Source organism: Urocitellus parryii, chromosome 5 (genome assembly GCF_045843805.1).
Source record: "Urocitellus parryii isolate mUroPar1 chromosome 5, mUroPar1.hap1, whole genome shotgun sequence".
Taxonomy (NCBI): domain Eukaryota; kingdom Metazoa; phylum Chordata; class Mammalia; order Rodentia; family Sciuridae; genus Urocitellus; species Urocitellus parryii.
Window position 1 is genome coordinate 183,157,326 of NC_135535.1, and position 26,280 is coordinate 183,183,605.

Genomic DNA, 26,280 nt, shown 5'->3' on the forward strand with positions numbered 1-26,280 from the left:
TCAGAAAGCAACAGTGCCAACTGTCAAACCATTAAACCGTTAAACTGTCATAACGGTCAAACCGCCCCTCCCCCTCTATAAATATGCAGAGCTGTTCCTCAATAAATGGGCACTTCTCCAACAACCAGCCTTGTCAGGAGTCGTTCTTTCACTAAAGATAAGCCAAAACTTCAGAAAAGTAGAGTAGAATTTCCTAGAATCTATGACTACTCAGTCAACAAAGGCTAGCTAAAGAAAAGAACTTTGAGTACACCAAGGGAGGAGTAAAAATGTGGAGGGTAATACCCACATCAACTACCACGTTTTTCTTTGTGGCATTTGCCAATATGGGCAGAGTTGGAGGTTGAGAATCCAGGTTTGCTAGAAAGTCACTTCTAGAGAACAGAGAAACCAAAACTGGTCTTGAGAGACCTCAGACCTTCAGTCTTTTCTTCATCCAGAAATTTGTTGGAGCTCCAGGAGACTGAGGCAGAAAGACGACTGAGCCCAGGAACTCGACACTAGTCTGGGCAACACAGTGAGACCCCATCCCTCTCCCCCACCCTTTCCTCCGTGTGTGTGTCTGTCTGTCTGTCTGTCTGTAATTTATTTATTTATTTATTTAAAGTGACATAGTATTATTCCATCCTAGTTCAGGGACCACCAGAACTCCTGGTTTAATGGAAAGACCGAGGGGAATGAGGAAGAAAAGAGGCAGCCAGGGGAGGGGCAATGAGGAGAGGGAGAAGAAGGAATAGAATGAGGGCAATCAAGAATCTCAATCTGAGCTCAGGCTCAGAGGAAAAAAACAAAAACAACAACAACAAAAAAAAAACTTGGAGATTCATTGCCATTGAGGTCAGCATTTCTAAGGTTATTTTATAACAACTCCGTTCTCTTCCTCATTTCCATAAAGGGTCACCAGGTTGCAGCACCTGCAAGTCCAAAGATAATCAGTATTTCCCTCGAGCTTCCCCAAGGGCCAGTATAAATTTGATACTTTCACAGCCACGTCCCAAATCCTGCGCTCTTCGTCCCCAGCCACTTAATTGGCAGACTGCTTATTTTCTGAGGTTGGTCCTTGCGGATTAGTCCTTTAAGACTCCTCGAGTAGGGTGCTACTCACCTGCGTTCTCAGCTACCACCTGCTGCTCCGGGTCCCTGGGATTCACATGGATGGCTGCTCGCTGCCTGCAGCGTCCTCTACCCACCCAGCCCAGGGCCTGGAGAACAGGGTAAGGATGCCCTCTGGGTCCCAGTTGTCTGGTGAGCAGCTTTCTCTTCCCGACCCCACCCCCAGGTCAGTCTTCAGTTCTCCTTCCTCCTCCGAAGGCCGCTGCCGATGCCCTGGTGGTCCTCCCCTCAGGGCTGCGGCCTGGAGACCACCATCCTGTCACAGGGCTCTGTCTGCTCGGGTCCTGGGTTCTAGCCGGCGAACGTTACGGCAGAGGAAGACAACATTCAGGACTGCTGCCCAGCCCATGACCTACAGAGGAAGTTCCCGAACTCTCCGTGACCCAGGGAAACTGCCTGAAGGCGAACAGTTTGGTTCCAGGTCTGTGAAGAGGGTGGGAAGAGTATGGTGCTGTGCCCCACAGCCAAAATACCCATATACTCCAGCAAGCAAGGGCCTCCAAAGTCCAGTTTCCACTAGATGTATCGCTTTCTCACTATCGTAAGGTCAAAGAAAGTAAGTTGAACCATTGTGAGTCAGAGGCCACCTGTATAACAGATGAAGTAAATATCAGAAGGTGAAGGACCTGTGGGAACATTAACAGCAGGGGCTTCTGACCCAGACTTGGAGGACCATGGAACCTTCTTGGAGAAACTTCAAAGCTGAGGTCTGCAGGACAAATGCAGAGGTATTTTCTAAGCCAGGAGAATGAGCAGAGAAAATTCCAGGCAGAGACAGCATCCTGTAGTGACACCCAATGACAAAACTGAGTGACTCATGGGAGATGCAAAAAGAAATTCAAGATGACTGACTGCTGGGAAAATGCAAGGAAGTAGTTAAGAATATTGGCTCTGGGGGCAGCCAGCTCTGCCACTTACTACCATTGAGAAACAGTAATGAAGCAAAAGACTGAAGGAAGCAGCTTGAGAAGGACTTTAATAAGCCATGTTAAGAGGTTCCCATTTCATCCCTGCAATAGAAAACCTTTGATAGGGCTTAAACAGGGGATTAACTAGCTGGATTTATGTTTCATAAAGATCCTCTCTGCAGGACTGGGGTCGTGACTCAGGGGTAGAGCGCTTGCCTAGCATGCCTGAAATGCCTGTGGCACTGGGTTCAATTCCTTGGCATCATGTTAAAAAAAAATCCTCTCTGCCTTGGGAAAAAAGGAAAGAACAAAACAAGAGTGGAGTCAGGAAACATAGGCTTGAAAAATCAAGGTCACTATGAGTGAACTAACAATGTCCTTTACAGATACATTTTCATTTTATCTAATAAAAAAGCAAAGGCAGTTAATGTTAGCATTTGCCTACATGACTAATAGTGGTATGTCCAGATAATTTCAATTTATCATCCTTTACTTCCTAAAAAAAAACCTTTCAGTTTTGACAAGGTACTTGGAAATTTGATTTGTTTGGCTGCAGATAATATGCAAACTAACATGGTATAACATGTTGACTCCTTTATCCAAATAGATGTTTCAGATTTTATAATACAGAGTTGTCACTGACTCCCATATCCTTGGTTCCATAGATTCACAGACACAGTCACTTGGATACTCAATAAGGAAGACCTTGGAGAGGCTGATACTGTAACTCAGTGGTAGAGCACATGCTTAGTATACTCAAGACTCTGGATTCAATCCCCAATCCCCCACCCTGAAAAAAAATCTCTTAGACACACTTAAGTCTGTTGCCTAATTAAACAGGTATTTCTCAAACCTCTTTTCAAAATACAGAGTTATAGATATGTCATATTTTGACCCTTGATAAATAAGTTCATACCAAGGCATGTGTCCTCAACACCTCTAACAACAGCCAAATTCTTTGTATCCTAATAGATCCTCTTAGCTTTTTTTTTTTTTTGCCTCTCCCAAGATTGTATCACAAAAAACTCAAAATTTGACTTACTATATGTTCTAACTCGTGTTTTTATTCCTATTACTCTCCTTAAATTTTCTTCTTTTCCTGAGTATCCCCAAAAGGAATGACTTAAGATCACACGTTCTCAAACATGGAGGTAAATTCTTCTTTACTAGAATTTCTCAAAGGGGAAAAGACAACACACAACTATTCAAGTAATTGATCCATTGCCCGTCCTCCATAACCTGGGCAACTTGAACTGCCAAGATTAAATCCTGGCTCTGCCACTTACTTGCTATATATCCTTGGGCTAGTTAAATTTAGCGTCTTTGCACTTCACTTTACCCATATAGTTGATGTAAGGTGGAAAAGATTGTTCTATCTCATAGGATTTCTGTGAGGATTAAATATATGTAAAACACTGAAAAGCGTCAGGAATATAGTAAGAACTCAGTGTGTTAGCTATTACTACATGCTAAGCACTGGAATCATAGGAATGAGTGACACAGAAAAGGTCTTTGCTCTCCTGGATCTTATAACCTAATAAAAGGAAAGGTAATAAAGAAGTAAGTAAATAAAGATAATTACAGATTGTGATAATGCTATAAATAGGATGATGAGCTGAGGATAGACACTTCAGATAAGATGGTCACAAAAGGAAGAAAGGTGAGAAGGAATCAACAACACAAGGAACCAGAGGAATAAAGAGCAGTTGCAAAAACCAAGGCCGGAAGAAGCTTGAAGGATTCTGCAGAGTGGTGAGGCTGAAGATTGGTGAGCTCGGGGGAGAGTTACAAAAGCTAAAGGTGAGAGCCAGTTCCTGTAGAACTTTGTGGGCCTTTAATAAGAAGCTAGATTTATTCAAAATGTCATGAGAAATCATTAAATATTTTTAAGTGGGTCAATAATATTTCTAGATCTATATTTTAAGAAGAGCTTTTCTAAATCCCTGTACAATGCAGCCCAAGAGCAAACTGCCCAAATAACAAAATTTTAGCTCTGCCTAGGAACATAAAAAGGTCATTAAAATTCATCACCAAAGTCCCTCCCAGCTTCAATAATCAGTGGTTCTTTGCTGAAACTGAAAAGATTTTTGATTTCACAGCAACACAAAGTACAGAGCTTCGTTATTCCTTTTTCCCTCTGCACCATCAGTTTTGAATGGGTGAGTCACGTTAAATAAATGCTTTTAATTGTTCTTGTTTCTTGCCTCCAAATTCCCAAATGCTAATCAGTGATTTTCTGTTAATGAAGTGTCCAAAACTAAAAACAGCATCCCAGGTGCTATCTGTCACTAGGGCCAAACAGAAAGAGCCATTATCTCCCTGCTTTATGACAAGAGACCAGTGTCATATTTTTCTTGAAATATTATACAGCAGACATGTAGCTAATTTGCTGTTTAGTGTCACCCCTGGGCCTCTTACAGCCATTACTGTTTTCCAGGTGTTGCCCTCCGCATGAAAAAATTTCTTTCCAATTACTTTCCCCCAGATACCTCTTGAAAGTTTTCCAAGTTGAGTGTCATTCTCTTTGCCATATTGCTAATGTTTTATATAATTTCTTTGGCTTTCCTGTTTGCAGCATGTCTTCTGTTAGTATCATCTGAAAATTTCATTAACATGTTTATGGACAGGATGTAGCTAGACAGGAATTGTTGAGGGACCTATCTTCTGTTTGTTTATTAGTTAGGTACTGGTAGAAATGGAGAAGGAACCCCTTCATCAAAAACAGAATTCACGGGCTGGGGTTGTGGCTCAGCGGTGGGGCGCTAGCCTTGCACATGTGAGGCACTGGTTTTAAAAAATTAAAAAAATAAAACAGACTTCACCTCTGCTTTTTACACACACACACACACACACACACACACACACACACACACCCTGTTTTCAATTCTCTAAACCTCTCTCTTTAAAAATATGAAACAAAAAATAAACAATCAAAACAAAAAAGCTACTTGCCATAAACAAAACCTCTATTTTGGAAGTCCCTAACCTGAGGATTGCAAACATGATACCACTGAGGTTCCCCTGAACCTCCTGCAATTGTATTTATAATATATTCACATCATTGTGTCCTTGAGTAAATGTGAGATTTTCTGGGGAAAAGGCCCATAATTCTCATTAGAATCTCATGGGAATGTGTAAACCCAGGAAGTTTACACAATTAACAATCACCATTTGATAACATATTTCTCAAAGAATGAACCAATGATTAGTTTTATTAGAATCACATGAGTTACTTATTAAGATACAGATTTGGGGTCCTATTCCTGATACATGGACAGAAATGGAGATAGGACTATGTATTTTACAATTAAATATTAGTTATTTTAATAGGAAATGTGTGCTAATTGTACCAAAAGTAAACTGTTCTGTCCCTGTTCCCCAGCTATCAGTTTATCTTTAAAGAAGAAAACTTTGTTATCAGTTTTCCCTGTATTATTCTAGAATCTGTAAAGAAAAAAAATGTTAATCATTGTTCTATAAAGAAAAAGAATAAGTATTGCATTAAAGGCTACCTCAATCAAAGTGACTCCCCCACTACCACCCTTCTAAGAATCCAATTATCCTAAAAAACATTGACTCAAGTCAATCACATATGAATAACTCAACTTTTCCATCTCTTCTCAGTAAAGAAAACATCTTTTTTTCTTCTTTCTCTGTTTGGCTAAAGATTATCACCTCTGCTTCCAGCTCTCTGTGACCCAGTCTGGGCTTCTACACTGGATTACCTGATTCAGGTGTTTAAAAAAAAACAAACTTGGATCTTTTTGGGCAAAGCAAAACTCCTCCCTATACTAGACTGGGAGTTTTTCTTGTTGTCTGATAGAAATATCTGTATCTCAAAAATATAGTGCACAGAATTAATTGTTTGTTGTGTACATTAATAAGTCCAGACTGCTTTACACCTCTTCTACTGGCAGGTATAGAAGCAACCATCTCTACACCATGGGATGAAAACTCTCTCTCATCTTCTTTCTGATTTGGTCCAGGCATTCAAGCTGAGTAAAATATGAATTTGTGGAATATCCTATAAAAGAGACCAGATGTATCTGAAATGCCAACCCAAAACTTTAGCCTCTGATTTCATATATAAAAGGCTAACAAATGTGAAGAGATGAAAAGTTACTAGGAATCATAGATATCCATCTGCCTGGGCAAGTGTAGGCTAAGATGTAGGAAAAGAGGCACTAAAGGTGGGGAGTAATCTGGTAGTACTGAATGTACACATTATGACCCAACCATTCCTCAGTGAGTACATCCTATAAGAATTCCCCCAAAGTCCACTGGGATCACCATGAAGGACTTCACTGTGGCTCTGTTGGTAATAATGGGAAGTTGGTTGTAACCTAAGTTGGTAGTGTCTATCACAGTGGTATACCATGCAGCATTTAGAAACACCAAACCAAGAGTACATTTAGCAACATGGACAGATCTTACAAACATGGTGTTGAGTGAACATGTAAGAAAGAGAACAAGTTCTATGGCACATTTTGTGAAAATATAAAAACATACATAGCTAGAGAATAGATTAGTTCTTGCTAGAGCCTGGGACAAAAGATGGGAAGTGACTATCAATGGGTCTAGGGTTTCTTTTAGGGATGATGAAATGTACCAGAATTAGATAGCGATGAAGGTTACACAATTTTGCCAATATACAAAAATTCACAGAATTGTATACTTTAAAGGGATGGACTTTACTGGGTGTAATGGTGCATGCATGTAACCCCAGATGCTCAAGAGGCTGAGGCAGGAGGATGGCAATTTTAAGGCCAGTCTGGGCAACTTACCAAGACTCTATCTCAACATTAAATTTAAAAAGGGGATGGGATAGAGTACAGAGATGGAGTGCCCTCGGTTCAGTCCCCATTACTTTAAAAAAAAAAGTTGGGGTGAATTTTATGGTCTGAGAATTACTAATTAAAAGACAAACCAATACTATGGATTTTACAAGGATAAATACACGCTTGGGGACATATCTTAATATGTCATTTCACATTTGGAGTGGCTGCCAAAAAAGAGAAGAGATGAGATTGGGCATTATGATGGGCTGGAGTAGGCCTTTAACTGCCTACAGTGATAGTACACCACCAACCCACAACCAAGAAAGGCAACCAACTCAATCTTCTGTGCCTGTGGTAAAACCAACAAGTAAACAACATCAACTGGGGATGGGGGTGAGGAAAGGAAAGAGGAAAAACATGTTTATAAACTGTTTTGATGAAGCAAAATATTTATGCTACAATGATGAATAAAAAAATAGCTGGGGGTGTATTCAGTGGTAGAGAGTTTACTTGGCATGTGCAAGGTCCTGGGTTAGATCTCTAAGACTATAAAAATGGAAAAAGAAAAGAAAGAAACAGAATACTACAAGTGTAGGAACATGGGAAGTGCAATTATGTAAAAGAATGTACACAAATGATCAAAAGTACAGTAAGCATCTATTAAAGTAGTGTTTATATAAAATAGTGCCATTCATTGACAGTGTCCCTGCTACAGGCCAGCAAAGTATTTAATCTCTTTGTAGTTTAGCTTCCTCGTGTAAAATGGAAATGATAATATGTACTTCCAAAGGTTTTTCTGAGAATTAAATGAGTTCGTTTATGCCTGATAAGCTTTCTGTAAGGGCTACCTGGTATTGTAATATTTCTAACTTTTAAAATCATAGGCTCTGACTCAGACTGTTTATCTGTTTGTTCTCAACTACCCATTAATTGTTGATTTTCACAGTCTCAATCAGAACCTCAGTTTTCTCAACTATTGTGAGGATTAAAGGGATAACGTACTTGGTAGGTAGTAAGTACTCAATACATGTTAAGTAATACTATTAGGAAAAATAACACACTATAATAATTGTAAGGTAGTACAAAAAGTGAATAGAAGACAAAACACATTTTTCATGTTCTTCCTAATGTATACACTATTTTCATTACACTGATTTGGGGGAATAGTTTATCCAGATCCCTCTATCTAGATGAGTCCCAAGTTATATACCCTGATAAAAACCTTTTTTTTTTTTCTACCAGGAATTGAACCCAGGGCAGTTAACCACTGAGCCACATCCCCAGCCTTTGTTTATATTTTATGTAGAGACAGGGTCTTGCTGATTTGCTTAGGGCCTCAGCTAAATTGCTGAGGCTGGCTTTGAACTCATAATCTTTCTGCCTCAGCCTCTGGAGCCACTGGGATTACAGGTATGCACCCCTGATAGCACTTTGAACATAGCCTTCACAGGAGGGAGCGAGCAATTTCGGGTTCATATCTGTCTTCCTCTATAAAATCTAAGCTTCATCCTGGATGGCATCAGATACACCGAAATCCAGCATAGGGGCTGGCACTTTATCAACTAACAAATATTTATTGGATGGATGAATAAGTAATGAAATAAAAGCATTTTAACATATACATTCTGAAACAGCATACTCATGATATTAGAGGCAAATATTATTTCCTCCATCTAAGAATTGAGAAATTGCTCATCTTATAAAACTAGGAAGATAGAGAACATTCAGATTCTGGGGAGCTATTTTTGGCAGCTCTTCCTTAGGAGATTCAGACTGGCTGAACCTGTCCCTGGGAATCCTTCAGTTGCAGCAGGGCTCTGGGAACCCAGTACTTTTCCAGCACCTCCTGTTCAGCAAAAGGAAAAGTACTTGTCTCTCTAGATGATTTTCACTCGGGGTACGTAAGTCCTTAACCATGAAGGAATAGAGACCAGAAAAATGTCTTTCAGTTCACAGGTGAGGAACTGGACTCAGAAACGAAAATTGGTTTTCATAAATCTAATACTTAATAATACAACCAATACAATCAGACCATTTTTACTATTCTCTTTCTCTTCTCATTATAAAATTATGTTTATCAAAGAAGTTTTTATTATACCAGGGGTAAAACTCTTGACATGTTAAGAGGCAGAAGACTAGAATTGTACATATAATATATTCAATTATAAAATATATAAATATATGGAGAGCATTGTGTAGTTTTCTTAATTATTTAATCTATGTAGAAAATAAAAAGAAGTAAACCAAAATATGTGTTTACCTCTAATTCATAGTGTCATAATTCATTTATGTTTTTTCTTTGTGTTATTTTTGAAATATTTTATTTTGGTACCCACAGGGTTTTAAGGAATATCAACCCAAAGTTTCAAGGACATTTTAGTAGTCATTTAACCTGACCTGGATAGTAGACATAATAACATCTACTCAGGGCTCTTATGTGTGTAAGATAATAAAATGTAAAATTTCTTTGTAACTCTTCATTTTTGATAAAAGTGTTAAATGTTATTGTTGTGGTGATATAATCCTGAGGCCTAAAAGAGGGGCAAGAATCCTTAGCATAACCGGTGTCTTTGTGCTGAGGGGTTTAGGTTGGGAGGGAAGAGAAATCTAAGATCAGGAGAGAAGTAAGAGTTTTTAGTGAGGATATACAACTTAGGGACCATCTAGAGAGAAGGGTCTGAAAAAACCCCAAAATGAGATGCAATGAAGATAGAAGAACTTATACATTAGGAAGAACATGAAAAATATTATATTTTGTGTCTTCTGCCCCTTTTTTCCTATATGAAGGGCTTACTCTATGCCACATACATTATTCCTTTTAATCTTCACAACAGTTAAGAAAACTGACAGGATCTACTGTATTTAAAGGTCATGGCAGGTTTATGGCCCATTTCCTGCAGAATGTGAAAGGCAAACTATAGGATATGACCAACAATTGCTAAGGCCTATCTAATGCCAAACAGGGAAGAAGCTATTTCCACTGTGGGTTATAAAAATTTGTGATGAAAAGAGGTTGCTCTTGGGCTGAGGTTGTGGCTCAGTGGCAGAGTGCTTGCTAGCATATATGAGGCCCTGGGTTTGATTCTCAGCACCCCTATAAAAAAATAAAATAAAGGTCCATTGACAACTAAAAAATAAAAGAGGTAACCTTTTCAAGGATCGTGTGTATTAGGCTTTATTCTTTGCAAAACTTTCCTGGCCAATTCTTTGCAGGCTCACCAATGCTACAGAAAATAAAATTTAACACATAGTAATGATTATTTTCATTGTCCAGAGGTGCCAAAGGTAGTATGTGAAATTGTTGTTACTTTTACATATTTAAATGTCATTCATGTAAGTTAGTATGGTCATCTTGGAAAACTGTATGGAGGTACCATAGAAAACTAAAAACAGAATTGCCATATGACCCAGCAATCTCACCGCAGGGAATATACTGAAAGGATTTGAAATCAGAATGCCAAAGAGATGCCTGGGTTCCTTGCAGACTTACTCACAATAGCCAAGAGAAGGACCCAAGCTATGTCCATCAACAGATGAATAAAATTCAAACCACATGAAATATCTGTTATTTGTGATAGCAAGGATAAACCCAGAGGGTAGTATGTTAAGTTAAATAAGCCAGGTACAGAGACAAATGCCATATCACCTCACATCATATGTGGAATCTAAAAAGTTGAACTGGTGGAAGTAGAGTAGGTTGATGTTTACCACAGGTTGGAGAGTAGGGTAGCCTGGGAAATGGGAGAAGCTGGCCAATGCCTATAAAGCTACAGCTAGATGAGAGGAATAAATTGCCATTAATGATGATGTATTGTGAATTTTAAAATAGCTAAAAAGTGGATTTCAAATATTTTCATCACAAAGAAAAGATACATATTTGAGGTGATAGATATGACAATTTTCCTGATTTCACCATTCCACAATGGAACAAAACATCACATTGTACCACATAAATATACAAAATTATTATGTCAAAAATAAGGGGGTGGAGTTATAACTCACTGGTAGAGTCCAGTGCTTAGCATGCATGAGGCCCTGGGTTTAATCCCCAGCACCAAAATAAAATGAAACTTATAAAAACCATGGCTTTAATGATGCACTCTATTTGTGTACAATGAATTGAAATGCATTCTGCTGTCATGTACAACTAAGTGGAACAAGTAAAAAAATAATAAATTTTTTAAAAATGACTTTGTTATAAATAAATAAATAATGACCTCTAGTAAATTCACCCAAGAGAAATTAAAACACATGTTCACACAAAAACTTGCACATAATTGTTTAGAGCTGCTTGGTTTATAATTGCCAAAAATGGAGAATAACTCAAATTTATTTAAATAAACTGTGACACATCATAAAATGGAATACTACACATCCATATTTTTTAAAGTACTGATAAGCACAACAATAGGGATGAATCTTAAATGTATTATGCTAATATAGTAGGGGATGCCAGATCCAAAAAGACTACATATTGTATTATTCAATTTATGGAGAGGGAAACTATAGGGGAGAAGAGATGATAAACCTCCCCCCTCCCAGTTCTAGGAATCCAACTCATTGCTTCCAATATGCTATGCAAGAACTCTACCACTGAGCTATAACCTCAGTTCCATAAGTTTTTAAAAGTCTGTCTCAACGGAACTTCCAGAGCCTAATCCTGCTCCCTAGAGGTAAACACTATTCCATTTCTTGTGTATCCTCTACATTTTAAATCTAATATTTACATATATGCATGTGTGTATATGTATACATATAAATTTATTCATAAAGATGTTGAACGCAAAAGGTAGCAAATTCCATGCATTATTCTGCACCTTGATATTTTTCTGCTGTTACTTTAGAGACTTTTTCATATCACAAATACATTGGATCCATTGCATTATTTTTTCTTGCAGCATAGTATTCCATTACATAATGGTATCAATGTATTTCAAGTTTCTTAAGGATGGATATTCGTAACTTAAAAAGGAATAAAACTTAAATAATTTGGAAATTTTTACAATATCAAAGGTCAGCTGGAGTTGAGAACAAATCTTAAAAGTTTTCACAGATTCAAAAGTAGCTTGCTTCCAGGTTATCTTCTCACGAAAGAGACAAACTGAAGTGGCAGCAAGACAAGGGAGACAGTGGGAAAATTCCTGAGCCAATAGGAAAGTGGTGAGGCCGGCAGGGAATTACTGCCGGGTAGCAGTTCTAGGAGAGGTGTCTTACTGCTTGAGTAGAAGGCCACTCCAAGCCAAACCTTCCCCAGGCTGCAGCTCAGACATACTAAAGTGTGTCCCGCTATGCAGGGTGCGGTGATGCTTAGCCACCTCCAGCCTCCCGCGGAGATCCCCCTCCCTGGCGGATTCTGAGCCCCCACAGCCTCCGGCCCACGCGCAAGGGCAGCACACGTGGTGACCTGCCTGGGGCCGGGTTCCCAGCTCCAGCTCCTCCTCCCTCCAGCTCTCGCTCGACTTTCTGCAGTATCACGTGCAGCCGCGCCGGGTGCAGGATGGCGGCGGCGGCGGCAGCAGCAGCAGCAGCAGCGGTGGGTGTCAGGCTCCGGGACTGCTGCAGCCGGGGCGCTGTACTCCTGCTTTTCTTTTCTCTGTCTCCAAGGCCCCCGGCCGCCGCCGCTTGGCTGCTTGGCCTGCGGCCTGAGGACACTGCTGGAGGCCGCGTGTCCCTGGAGGGGGGTACCCTGCGCGCTGCCGAAGGCACCAGCTTCCTCCTGCGAGTCTATTTCCAGCCTGGTCCCGCGGCCCCGGCTGCGCCGGTGCCCGCACCCACCCTTTCCCCCGGGGAGAACGGCACGGGCGATTGGGCCCCACGGCTCGTGTTTATTGAGGAGCCCCCGAGCGGGAGCGGCGTGGCGCCCAGCGCAGTCCCCACGCGTCCCCCGGGACCGCAGCGCTGCCGCGAGCAGAGCGACTGGGCGTCAGATGTGGAGGTCTTGGGGCCCCTGCGCCCCGGGGGCGTGGCGGGCTCGGCCCTGGTCCAGGTGCGGGTGCGAGAGCTGCGCAAGGGCGAGGCAGAGCGGGGCGGCGCGGGCGGTGGCGGGAAGCTCTTCTCGCTGTGCGCCTGGGACGGGCGCGCTTGGCACCACCACGGCGCCGCCGGCGGCTTCCTGCTGCGCGTCCGCCCGCGGCTCTATGGCCCAGGTGGGGACCTGCTGCAGCCCGCTTGGCTGCGGGCGCTCGGGGCGCTCCTGCTGCTGGCCCTGTCCGCCCTGTTCAGCGGCCTGCGCCTGAGCCTGCTCTCGCTGGACCCGGTGGAGTTACGGGTGCTGCGGAACAGTGGCTCGGCCGCCGAGCAGGAGCAGGCGCGCCGCGTGCAGGCCGTGCGCGGCAGGGGGACCCATCTGCTCTGCACCCTGCTCCTGGGCCAAGCCGGAGCCAACGCCGCCCTGGCGGGTTGGCTGTATGCCTCGCTGCCGCCGGGCATCGGGGGGTCGGGGGAAGACTACAGCGAGGCGGGCATTCACTTCCCGTGGCTGCCCGCGCTGGTGTGCACTGGCGCCGTGTTCCTGGGGGCAGAGATCTGCCCCTACTCTGTGTGTTCGCGGCATGGGCTGGCCATCGCCTCGCACAGCGTGTGCCTAACCCGACTCCTGATGGCGGCCGCCTTCCCGGTGTGCTACCCGTTGGGCCGCCTGCTAGACTGGGCGCTGCGCCAGGAGATCAGCACCTTCTACACACGGGAGAAACTGCTGGAGACGCTGCGGGCAGCGGACCCCTACAACGACCTGGTGAAAGAGGAACTCAACATCATCCAGGGCGCCCTGGAGTTGCGCACCAAGGTGGTGGAGGAGGTGTTGACCCCCCTCGGGGACTGTTTCATGCTGCGCTCGGACGCGGTGCTGGACTTTGCCACTGTCTCCGAGATACTTCGCAGCGGCTACACTCGCATCCCGGTGTACGAGGGCGACCAGCGCCACAACATTGTGGACATTCTATTTGTCAAGGACTTGGCCTTCGTGGACCCCGACGACTGCACCCCACTTCTCACTGTCACCCGCTTCTACAACAGGCCTCTGCACTGCGTCTTCAATGATACCCGGCTGGACACGGTGCTGGAGGAGTTTAAGAAGGGTGAGCAGTGATCTTTCTCCTCCCCCTAATCCCTCTCCCCTTCAAAGGTATTGCACTTTCAGGAAGATGAAGGGCTTCAGATACTCAACGCTATCCCCAAACTCAAGGAAGGCCATACCTCATGTTTCCCTGGCTGTTTGCATCTCACTTCTCCCAGCCTTCCTTGCAGCCCACTGAGCCCCAGATCTCATCCTCTACTAGGCTCACCAGGTGCACCATATTCTTCATTCATTCCATTCCACCAGTATTTTTTCAGTGCCTACCAAATGCCAGATATTGTGTCCCCTGGACTTGGAGGTCACTGCATATTTTCCCACTCTTAACAGGGGCACCTCTACAGGTTCCTATAGCAAACACCCTTTGCGTTAAACTCCCTTCAGCACTGGAAGCTCACCTAACTCCATTGCTGGACAGCTCCAGTTGCTGACAATGTCTTCCTTACGCAGAGCAGAAATGTCTGCCTCCAAAGTCTCCTAGTTATATGGGGTAGAGTAAGCCTCAGGCACCTTCAAGTTCTTCCTCCATATTTAACTTAGCATCTACCATTAATTGGACCCAAACAATACTCGAGTTGGGATTAGATGTTGGCTAAAGCTGTTGAATTCTTGTACTTCTGGGAACTCCAGCCCCATAGTAGATCTGAACTTGAGGAAATATTCGGCAGAAAGGAGACCTTAGAAACTTGCATATCCAAATGAGAGGGGTTTCCTTCAGCGCAGCCACCATTCCTCCCTCACCTCTTTACCATAAGCTTGGTGTCAAACCATGCTATATGACATGTTGAGTCCATGGCTGGGGTTTGTCTTTAGAAACTGCCATCTGAGACTGAGTACCAGTTCACTCAAGAGAGGTCAGCCTGGATACTTGAGTCAGTCCCCTTGGGATTATGTTTGTCTGCCCTCCATCCTCCCACCCCAGTTCACCAGATTGGGCCCAGAAGAGCCCCTGGTTGTTTTTGAAAATCAAATCTACCTCGAGGATTCACATTGAGAGCATTTAAGCCTATCTCACAGACCCTGAAAACAACTCCAGCCATGGTTTAAGAACAGTCACATGGTTAGAATAAATTTAGAACTTTACAGAATAACTGTTTTGAAGGACACACTCATTTGTAATACTTACTAAAAATAAACAAACAAAAGTCAATCCCCTGACTTTAGAATCAGACTTCAAATGTAGCTTTCCTGTGGCTAGAAGATCTCTCATTTGATTGTATTTTTTATACATTTTTTCTGTCAAAAATTCAACCTTATCATCATAGGTATATTCTCTAGGACTTTTGAGTATAAATAAAAATCGAGGGTCTTCCTCCTGCCACAGTATTTTGAAGTTATGTTAAAAATCAAAACATATTCTAGGGAGGGGGAAAAAGTCTAAAAGCTATTTTTAGTCTCAGATATGGTGGGAGCCCTAGACTTTGTGTTGTTATTAGGAGAAGGGGAGGGAAATGTGAATATGGCAGCTATTTTAGCCCAGTCTGGGCTAATGCCTCCCTTTCTCCCATCTGTCTCCCTGAATCCTTGCAGTACTGGTTCCCACGGCACTCTGTGGTCCATCCATCAGTTTGTAGAACTATGCTTACATTTTGTATTTCCTGCAGAAGTAGAGTCTTGAAACTGGGCATAACAGCTATGGAAAAAAAAATCTGTATTTGTTTACTAGAGCTGCCATAACAAAATGCCACAGACTGGGTGACTTGAACAACAGAAATTTATTTTCTCACAGATCAGGGGTCTGGAAGTCCAAGATCAAGGTATCACTATGTTTGGTTTCTTCTGAGGCCTCTCTCCTTGGTTTGCAGACAGCTGGACACCTTCTTAATTCTTGACATGGTCTTTCCTCTGTACACTGCATCCTTGTTGTCTTCTTCTGTGTCTAAGTTTCCTCTTCTCACTAGTTTAGATTAGGACCCAATCTAATGGCCTCATTTTAACATAACCACTGTGATATGTAAGATAGTTGTTAAAGTACTGCCAGAAGACATTTTTTAATGCAATTATTTTGAACCCCTTCATTCCTTCTGTTAGTACTAATTGAGCATCTATATGATTTTAGACAACAATGGAGACAAGACTGCCCTCAGTAAGTTAACAGTCTGTGGAAATTACCATGACAATAAGAATCATCTTTGTAAGCAGGAGTTATCTTATTAACCCTGCATCCCGGCACCTGTATTTTAATAATCTGTTCATAAGGGTTAACATTGATCTGAAATGAGTGGCTGTGCAGAAGCTTCTGAATCTGGTGAAACAAGCTTGTTAGTGTCTGTTAGTACTCTATGGTTAGTGGATCAGTGTAGAGAAGCTGTCCATTAAGGTGAACACCAGGCCAAGGAAGATACTTCCACACCCTTTCAGAGCCTGGCCTTGTCGTTTCCTCAGTGTGGTCCATGAACCAGCATTAATCTCAATGAGAACTTATTAGAAATGCAGAACTTCATGCCCCACCCCAAAGCAATTGCATGAAAGTCTGCATTTTAACAAGCCCTCAGGTGGCTCAGGTGTCTATTAAAATTTGAGAAACATTCCATTCAGAGGACCTTTATTCATAGTGTTTGGTAGATCTGTTTAGGATGGAAGACAAGGAATAATGAACCAAGTTGTGTTAGGCTCCAAGCTATATAATACAGTGGTCAATTTCTGTAAGAGTTTGTACCATAGATTAGGAGAGGAAAACCGAGTTGAACTGGTTTTCTTTGCCTTTAAAAATAACTTTTAAAGTAAGTCGTTAATAGCTCTTCCATTTTGCTTACTTCCTTGTATCTCAGTAACTTAACCACCTACACAAACCCCTTAGGAGGCAGAAGAGGAAAATGATTATATAAATAGGAACAACAGTTAACATTAATTGAAGGACCACTCTGCCAGGCACCATGCCAAGCCTTTTGCATTCTCAGAACAACTCTCCTGGGTAGGTATTATTAACTCCATTTTACAGATGAAGAAACTAAAGCTCAGATCAATAATATGACTTGTTCAGCTTTCTGTAACTAATAACTGACTGAATTGTGATTGAGTGAGGTCTGTAAAGCCCCAGTGCCTGTTCTTTTTTCCTGACTACTTCAGTCTTGTTCCTCCAATCTGGAATCCCTGCCACCCACAAGGTTCAGCTGACCTTGCCTCTGACTTGCTGACTATGGCTGATTCATCTTCAGTATTTGTGGATTAGAAATGTAGCTTTAATAATTACAACAATTGCTAGATGTGGTGGCATACACCTGTAGTCCCCATAATTTGGGAGGCTGAGACATGAGGATCACAGATTCAAGATCAATCTTGGCAATTTAGCAAGACCCTGCCTCGGAAAATGGACCAAGGGATGTAGCTTGGTGATAAAGCACCCTTGGGTTCAATCCTCAGTACCAAATAGTTTAATAATAATTACAGTAATTGCTAATATGCACATTGAACTTTACAAAATATTTCTATCTCCCTTTTCTTGTCTGATCCTTAAAATAGCAGATGACCCTAAGACCCAGAGGGTTATTTGGCCTGCCTGAGATAATCACCCAGCCTGTATATTTCAAGACCCAGATTCTAAACCAGATTACACTACTCCAGAGCTCTTTGTTCATAAGGGATTTTCTCTACGTCTTATGAGTTGTAGGTCTTTAGAAATAGGGAAAAGGAAAATGGCCTTTCAAGTTGGCATGCTAGCTTCACAAAAGGGAACTATATTTCTCCCCCACAGGACTGTGAATTCCTTGAGGGCAGAGAATGAAACTTATTTAGTTTGTGTTCTTAGGACAAGCATAGGGTTCACCATGGTGAGGGAATGCATTCATAAACATATTTCTTGAATAGCTAACTTCTGTATTTCTGTTTGAGTGAGTAAACCCTAGATACAGAATAATTAGTGTTGTCTCACTGACCACAGCAAATTATCACCTCTTCTTCTCCCAAGGTTTCTATCTATGTTAGTGGTGTCATTGTCCCTTCAGTTCCCTGGGCTAGAAACCTCTCCTTCACTACCCACCCTCATCCTAATGATTGTCTTCATCTGCTGAAGCTGCCATAACAAAATACCATGCACTGGGTGGCTTAAACAAAAGAAATGTATTTTCTCACAATTTAAAGTCTAGAAGTCACAGATGGAGGTTCTAGACAAATCAGTTTCTGGTGAGGGCTCTTTTCCTGGCTTGCAAATAACTTCCTTCTCTCTGTATCCTCACATGGCCTTCCCTGAGGGCATATGCAGACAACAAGAGAGCCCTAATCTCTCTTCTTAGAAAGCCATCCATCCTATTGGATTAGGGCCAATTTATTACCTCATTTAACCTTGATTGCTTCCTTACAGGCTCCCCTGGGGGTTAGGGCTTCTACATTTGAATTCATTGGGAACCCAAGCTTTCACTCCATAATACTCACCAAAGTCCTGTCGTTCAAATCATAGCAATTATCAGTATTGCATCCAACCTGTTTTTGGAACCTATGCATAATTTAGTCCACTATTTTCTCCACGTGGGTTATTCATTAATTTTATTCAACAAATAGTTACATGGTTCCTCCTGTGTAAGCATAGAGGGAAAGACACTAGTGTGGTTCCTGTCTGCCTGGAGGTTTCATTCTAATACAAAAAGAAGTAATTAAACAAATGGGATGGTGAGTAAGAGCCTAAGCTTTAGTTGCAATTTACCTGGATTGATACTGGCGTTGAGCAAATTACCTAACTCTATGTGTACCTTGTTATCTGTAAAATGAAGATAGTAATAGTATTTACTCATAAGATTGTTTGTTAAGACTATTACATTAAAATGCATATTTAGTACCTGCCATCCTCTAAGTGCTAAGTAAATGTTAGCCATGATTATTAAATATAAATACAATTTTATTACTCATTTGTGCAAATGCCTCCTAAGAAGTTATGCTTCTTCAAATCTTCATCTCCCTCAAATCCATCTTCTCCAGTACCACTAAAATAATCTCTCATAATGACATCCCCAGTTTAAAACCCTCGTGTAGCTTCCACCAACCACAGGATAAAGTTAAGCTGGGAATGGAGTTGGCGATGCCTTCATGACCTGCTGCTGCCTGCCCACCCCCAGCGCCCTGCTCCTCTGGAAACCCTCCATTCTGTAGCTGCACAGTGCTGTTTTCTTGTTTTTGTCCCATGACTCATGCTCTACTCTGTCAGGAACATGCTTTGCCTGACTAATCCATCCTCAGCCCCTCCTTTAACGCTCAGCTCAGGGAAACTTCTTTGTAGACCTCAGTTTTGGCCAACCTCCTTGTTCAGTATATTTGTATCTATTACTGAACTAACAAGCTGTTCTATCAGTATGTTTACAAGTGCCCCTGCCCCCAAGTAATGAGCATCTGCAGTGCAAGGCTGTCCCATCTCTTTGTAGCTCTAGCCCCAGCACCTAATGAATATGACACTCAGTGAATTTTCAATAAATTATGAACAGCTAACTGAAGGAGTTAAACTGTAATAACTTGAAAGGGATCTTCAGAGCTCGAGTAAATGAATCATTCATTATCCCTAGTCCAATTGTTTTGGACTACGCAGCAGAACAAATCAAACTTTCAAACTTTAGATGTTTGAAGAAAAGTGCTGCATGTATTATTTTTCTGCCTCTTTAGGTACATTCATATATTGCAACAATTCTTTTTGTGTGTGTGTTCAAAGCATTGTGCTAAAGTTGGGCATATGATACCCCCAAAAAACTGCTCCCCTAAAGCAGGACTCATTTTTCTCCATGACTTCCAATGATATGGCAATTCAAAATCTTAATATTTGAGCCTATGGGTAAGACAGACCTGTACCTACACAAAAACAAAAGAAATGTAAAATGCAGTGGGAATGTGGAGGACAAAGTAACTATGTTTAAGTGACATATTTTGCTTTTATAAAATTTTTATTGCAGTTTATAAGTTTCTATTCTTCATATAGAAAATTTTTAAATATAGAACAGTAGATAAAAGAAGTAATAATCATACCACTATCATGAAATAATAACTCTTAATATTTGTTGTATTAAACAACTTCTTTGGTTGTGGCTCTCAACAAAACATATATTACATGGAACAACCACCTTAATCAAATTCTTAAAAAGAAAGTAAAAGGAAAACTCGTGATCCTACCATCCTCCACAAATCAAATGTCCCATTCTAACCCCTGGAGTAATCATCCTGTACGTTAGGATTATTTTCACTACAGTTTCCTCAGGGTTGAGCTCTATAATTGGAGAAGCCTAATTATAAAATGGAACCTTTGGGGACTTATTATACTTCTAAAATTTACTTTTCTAATAGATTATTTTTAGGAGAAAACCAGCCCTGTATAGACAACAGGGGAAAGGAATAGTCTGTTTTCTGAAGCCCAAGGAACTACAGAACTGGTAGGTAACTCAGATAACCTAGCTCTGCTGAGTTAGTAATATCATCCTCCTAAACTGAAGACAACTCAACCCACATGTGCGTGGTTGCTCTTTCCTGTAGACTAGCTGGCTGTAAAATGCCAATTGCAGTTTTCATATTCAGTCTTTGCTCATTTATTGATTCATTCAGATATTTTTAAACTCCACATTGGACTAGGCACTAACCTGAGCCTGGGAATACAGTAGTCAGCCCGACAGACATTGGCCAGCCATTTTGGAGCTAAAAGGTACTCTCTTCCATGTTAGATCTTCCTGCAAGGGATCTGTTACCTAAAGTATATCAAACCAGCCAATAAGTACTCCCGGCCCAGATGCACACTGTAACCTTTCCACCAAAGAATAATCTGGTTGAAAAAGTCAGTGTTTTATTGTATACTCCAAATTCTGATCTGAACTATTTATCTTCTTTGTCATCCATAAAAGAAAATAAAAAGTTGTTTTTACTCAAAGTTACATTTCACTGGTAAAATTAGATGTAATATGCCTTAAGGTGTGTGAAACATTGCTAAGTAATTAGTCATATTTAGAATGAGATGTTTACCTTCTACACAGTAGGGCAAACTGTAGACAAAGCATAGTCTCTCATATACAGGGAGAAAACAAAAGGAAACAAAAGATGAAAATAATTATACAAGATGGTAAAATTGTAAGTTTACTTCTCTTTAAAATTTTTTCATTATGATTGTTATAATGTTGTTATGTAATATCTTTTTATTTCCCCTCTCTAGTCTGGCAAAAGAAATGCTAGATAACAATAGAATCTGAGCTAGAAGGGGCACAAAAACCTCAGGGGGGAAAATCTGTAACTCAGGCTTTCTTATTTTTAGATTTAGCCTTCTTTTCAGGCGTACCAGCCTTCATTGCCAGACTTTCTTTTTATCTAATCTAAATCCTGCAATCTGCAGTTAAATTCTATTTTCTCTTTTTAGCATCTTTCCTGGGTTCCTTTTATCTGAAGAGTACTGTCGCTCACCTTGTTTCCATGTTTTAACCCCCAGGTGCATTTAGCTGTGTTTCTACCTTCCTTAAAGCATTTGGGTTTTTCTGGGGGAGGGTCTGTGAGTGTCCCTGCTTTCCTAAGCTGGTTTATCTCCAGGTTGGTGTTTGGGGACATCTGAACCTCCAGTAAACAACTCTCAATGCTCTTTATTTTCTGTTGCATGTTCCTTTCCAATTTGAGAATCTTTTCCATTCTTCCTGTCCTCATTCATCCTCCCTTTCTTTCCTTCCTTCCTTTTTTCCTTCTTTTTGTGTATTGACAGGGCCATATTCTATGTCAGGCCTGTGCTTGGCACTGGGGATACAGTGTGGACCAGACAGACACCCTTCCTGCCTTCCTGGGGCTTGCAGTCTAAGAGGGAGAGGGTCACTAACCAACAAACTGCAATACGTAGTTTGAAGAAAGTATATGGAACTCTGAGAATATAATGGGGGTACTGAACTGGTCTTGTGGGTGAGGGTTGATTCTCCCTCCCTATGTCTGAACTCAAAAGGGTGGAGAGAAGGAGTTTGTCAGATCAAGAGCTCTCCAGAAGAGAGCAGACATGCTCTGAGGAAGGAAGGCCAGTGTGGGTGCCATGTTGGATTCCTGGGCTGTGGTATATCCATTAGGAATAGTGCTTCTCCACCAACCAAACTTCCCTCTCCCCTCTGTGACCATCTGGGCAGTTCAGTTCTGTAACATTATTGCACACCTGGTCTCTAGCAGACAGACAGGGATGTAAATGTGGGAACATGAAGAGGGGAGAGGCCCTGGTGAAGAGGCTGATCCAAGGCAGCCTAGGGTACACACAAGGACAGCCAGAAAGGGGAAATCATTCCCTGTTTGACCTAGGATAACTTCTCTGAGGAAGTAGAATTTCAGTTTGGCCTTTAAAGGAGAGGGACCGTGATCAGCAATTATGAAGGGAAAGAGCGTTCCAGCTGAGGCAGGAGTCTGAGCTGGAAAAATAAAGGCAGAGTGGAGCCGACACTATATTTGAATGCTGGTAAAGCAATTATAATGTTGCTTTTCTTCCAGCAAAATGTGGAACCAAGCAAAATGAAGTACTTGTCGAACATAATTTTTATTCCCTTCAAGTGCCAAAGCAGTATATTTTAACCATTTTTGGTAGTGCTATTTCTAAAATGTTTTATACCCATTCCTGCTTTCCTTAATAAAGGACCCTAAATATAACTTCATCTTTTCTTAATGACACAGGATCATGGTCATGAGAATGTAGTTATTTTATGCTGTATTGTAAAGCAGTTCTCTGTCCACTTTTTAACCTTTTCTGTTCTCTATCAGCTGTTCTGTCTGCATTTGCCTCCAGCAAATCCTTGCCTCACCATACTCTTTAGTGGCCACTTTGTCCATCTCACTTATGAGTTCTATTTTACTGAGAAACCAAGTAAGCATACACGTTGAGAATTATGTACCTGGTAAACAGTAAGCTTCAATAAATGGTGATTGAATGAATGATTACTTAGGCTTTGATTGGAAGCATAAGGCATGAAGTTGAGGGAGAGACCTGGGACAGTTCCTTCTGGGACCAGATTCAAATCGGTGCAGAGTCAGACCTCCAGATAATGGGTCGTTAGTCTGCTATTTTTGCAGTGTTGCTTAGCAAGCCAAATTGCCAACTGGCTTAGACTCTAGTGACTAACAACTATATTTTCATGCCCTAGTGATGTTGGTTACCATGGTTCTCTGGCTGACACAGTTGGCTTTTTTATAATTGCTTTTTAGTAGCTCAAGAATTTTTTTTTTTTTTGGTGATAAAGGTGTAAATTACTCCATTTACGAAAAAGTAAAGTGAGACAGTGATGACAAAGTGCAGTTCTTTTTTAATTTTATTTTTAACCAGAGAAAGAGACAGTTTTGTTTTTCCAAGTCAGGGTGGATTGGTAGGATAATATTTTTGTGTTTCTCCTCCTGATTTGGTAGAAAATGGTCATATAGATTTAAAACACACACACACACACACACACACACACACACACACACCCCCCTAGAACTTGTTAGGTTAGCTTTATCTCATCTTATTCCAGAGGAGTTCTTCCATAAACACCGAGGCACTGTTAAAATTCAGATATATGATATATCACACACACACACAAAAAAAAAAACCCACCCTATAAAGCCAAACTGTTTTTATAGCCTGGGACTATTTAGACTTATAAAAGTGTAGAACTTTAGAACCAGAAAAGGAACTTTGGAAAGCATCTGGTCCCAATCTTTACTTCTAAGGAGGAGGAAACTGAGGCCCTGAAAAGGCCAATAATCAAAACAGCAACAATTACCCCTCATAGTTACAAAGCCCTCACATTTTCAAAGATCTTTTCAAAAGAGTAACTCATTGTCTACTCAGTGTGACTGCAAGAGCAGCATTTTCCACCCTCTCTTTGTATGTGAGGCACCTGGGATCCAGACTCCAGTGTCCTGCTGGACATTCATCTGTCCAGGAGATAGAACCAGCACCCTCATCTGTGACTCGCTGCTCCGGTCCATGGAGACACAGGCACAGATGGAGAGTCCTGGAGGCCTGGGTTCTGGCCCCAGTCTCTCTGATTCCTAGCTGAGTGATTAAGGCAGGTCCCTCTGCCACGGAGGCTGATTTTATTTCTTCTTGAAAGGAGAATCATGATACTCCATTGAAGTTCACTGTGAAGGGTAAAGAGAATTCTGATACAGCATTCCACCATTTGCCTTGTACCTCCCTGATCTAGTTAACTGAATTATAACTAGTTAGTCATGAGTATAACGAATCCTTTTTCTGATCTAACCCATGTAAAACTCACAATATATAAGAAGAAAATAAAATTGAGAGCTTGACTCTGGATAAGGCCCAGGAGACCACAATTGCATTGTGGCGGGTTCCTTATATTTCTTTATCCTGTCATCAGTTAGAATTAGGTTTCCTCCCCCATCTCTCTATCCTCCCTCAGATAGCTTTTAAGCTTAAAAAAATGACAATATAAATAAATATCATATCCTTACAAATAAAACCATTCAAAACTCTAAGCAGTCCACTAAAATAAAAACATCAGTCTAAACATGGGAAAGGCTGGACCTAAAAGCATTGGAAAGTGGGACTCTGACTTCTTTTGCCCTGCCCATTCAAAGCTCTTTTCATCACTATAAACTCACTTGTGAGTGCTGGGCATTAGTCTGTATGTTTTCCTGTATACTTTATCAGCTGAGCATACCTGAGATTTGGCTTGAAATGTGGAATCCCTATTATGTTAGAACACGAACAGGCTGGGGCTGGGGTTGTGGCTCAGTGGTAGAGCGTTCGCTTAGCATGTGTGAGGCCCTGGGTTCAATCCTTGGCACCACATAAAAATGAAATAAAGATATTGTGTCCACCTACAACTAAAAATTAAATTTTTTTTAAAACGAAAAAAGAATGACATAAAGGAAGAAATATTTATTTTGGTTCATGCTTTCAGGGATTTCAGACCATCGTCGGGTAGCTCCACTGCTGTGACCTGTGATAAGCAGAGCATCCTGGCAGAGAGGGAAAAGAGCTGCTCACTGCATGGTGGCCAGGAAGCAGAGAAAGGGAGAAAGGGGCTGAGGACAAGATGTACCCTTCTAGGGCATGCCTTCAGTGACCTACTTTCTGCAACTAGATCTCATCTCCTACAGTTTCCACCACCTCTCAATAATATCATCACATTATTAATCTATCCCTGGGTTAATCCATTGATGACATCAGAGTCCTTGAGCTCCAGTTACTTTCCAAGAATTCCACCTCTGAACATTGCTGCCTTAGGAACCAAGTCTTCAACACATGAGCCCTTGGAGGACATTCCAGATCTAAATCATAGTACCTACCCTTCATACAGTATTCCTGAACTCCATTAGCTATAGTTCCATTCTTCTGGTTATTCAGGTCAAAACTTCTCTTTTCTCTTTCACCCCCTATCCAGCCCTTCATGTAGGCTTTGCTTTTAAACATGACTAGAGAATCTGACATCTCTCCACTGCCCCTGCAGCCATCTCAGTCCAAGTCATCAGTTACCTCACTTTTGGATTATAGGCAGAGCTATATCTATCAGGTCTCTCTGCTTCCTCCTCTGCCTACATTGTGTTTATTTTTAACACAAAAGCTAAAGAGTTTCTTTTAAAACATAAGTCAGACCATGTCACTTTTTTTTGCAAAGAAAAATAAAAACACAAATTCCACAGTGGATTTTTCTGACACAATAAAAACCAGAACAAGTGCCCAGGTGATGTTCATGCTGCTACTCCAAGGAACACGCTTGAAATGATAGCAAGTCACAAAATCCAAGGTAAGGGAAAAAAAGGTACTTGTACTATCTACCAAACGAATCAAAGATGCTGCAGAGACACCAAGAAGAGCATAGCAAAACCACTACACTTTATAAGGTGAAGGTCATAAGTGAGGCAGATAGCATCAAACGATTTCTGCTTTCCTTAGTTTTCTATTTCTAGGCAATATGCCCTCCTTGCTTCTATATTTTACCTTGGAAACAATTACCTTGCCAAAGTGCTGTAGCTATTTTTGAAAGAAAGGAATCAAATCAATTATTTGATTTTTTCCCAAGGCATAAGAAATATGCTAACAGGGTCCTTGAGAGCTCTCTGTGAGATATACCTAACCCATCTAGAGCACATGAGGCTATATTTATTAAAGAGCCTTGAAGGATATTTCAATTTGTTCATATACAATTTTAAATACAGTGTGATGTTGCTGTCACTGCCTGATTTTCTGTATCTTTAAAACAGGCTTTCCAACCTCAGCAGTATTAACATCTGGGCCTGGACAAGTTCTTGTTGGGATAGGGGGAGGCTATAATTTTAGGATGTTTAAGCTCAATCCTGGTTTCTACCAACTAAACACTAGCCCCAAGTTGTGACAACCAAAATTGTCTACAGACATTGCCAAATGGTTCCTGGAGGGGTAAAATCACCCCCAGTTGAGAACTACTCTTAAAATCAATAATAAAATGTAGTCACCCTTGGGCTAAGGTTGTAGCTCAATGGTAGAATGCTTCCCTAGCATGTGTGAGGCACTAGC

At 41.3% G+C, this 26,280-nt stretch overlaps 1 protein-coding gene across 1 annotated transcript in view; it reads left to right on the top strand.

Moving 5' to 3' along the window:
• Nucleotides 1-1,220: 1,220 nt before the first annotated feature.
• The window catches only part of Cnnm1 (cyclin and CBS domain divalent metal cation transport mediator 1), a 59,884-nt gene continuing 34,824 nt past the window's right edge, over nucleotides 1,221-26,280 (top strand). The window contains exons 1-2 of the mRNA XM_026394774.2: nucleotides 1,221-1,547; nucleotides 12,111-13,875. Coding sequence (XP_026250559.2) covers nucleotides 1,221-1,547; nucleotides 12,111-13,875 — 2,092 coding nt within the window. The remainder of the gene's footprint in view (nucleotides 1,548-12,110; nucleotides 13,876-26,280) is intronic.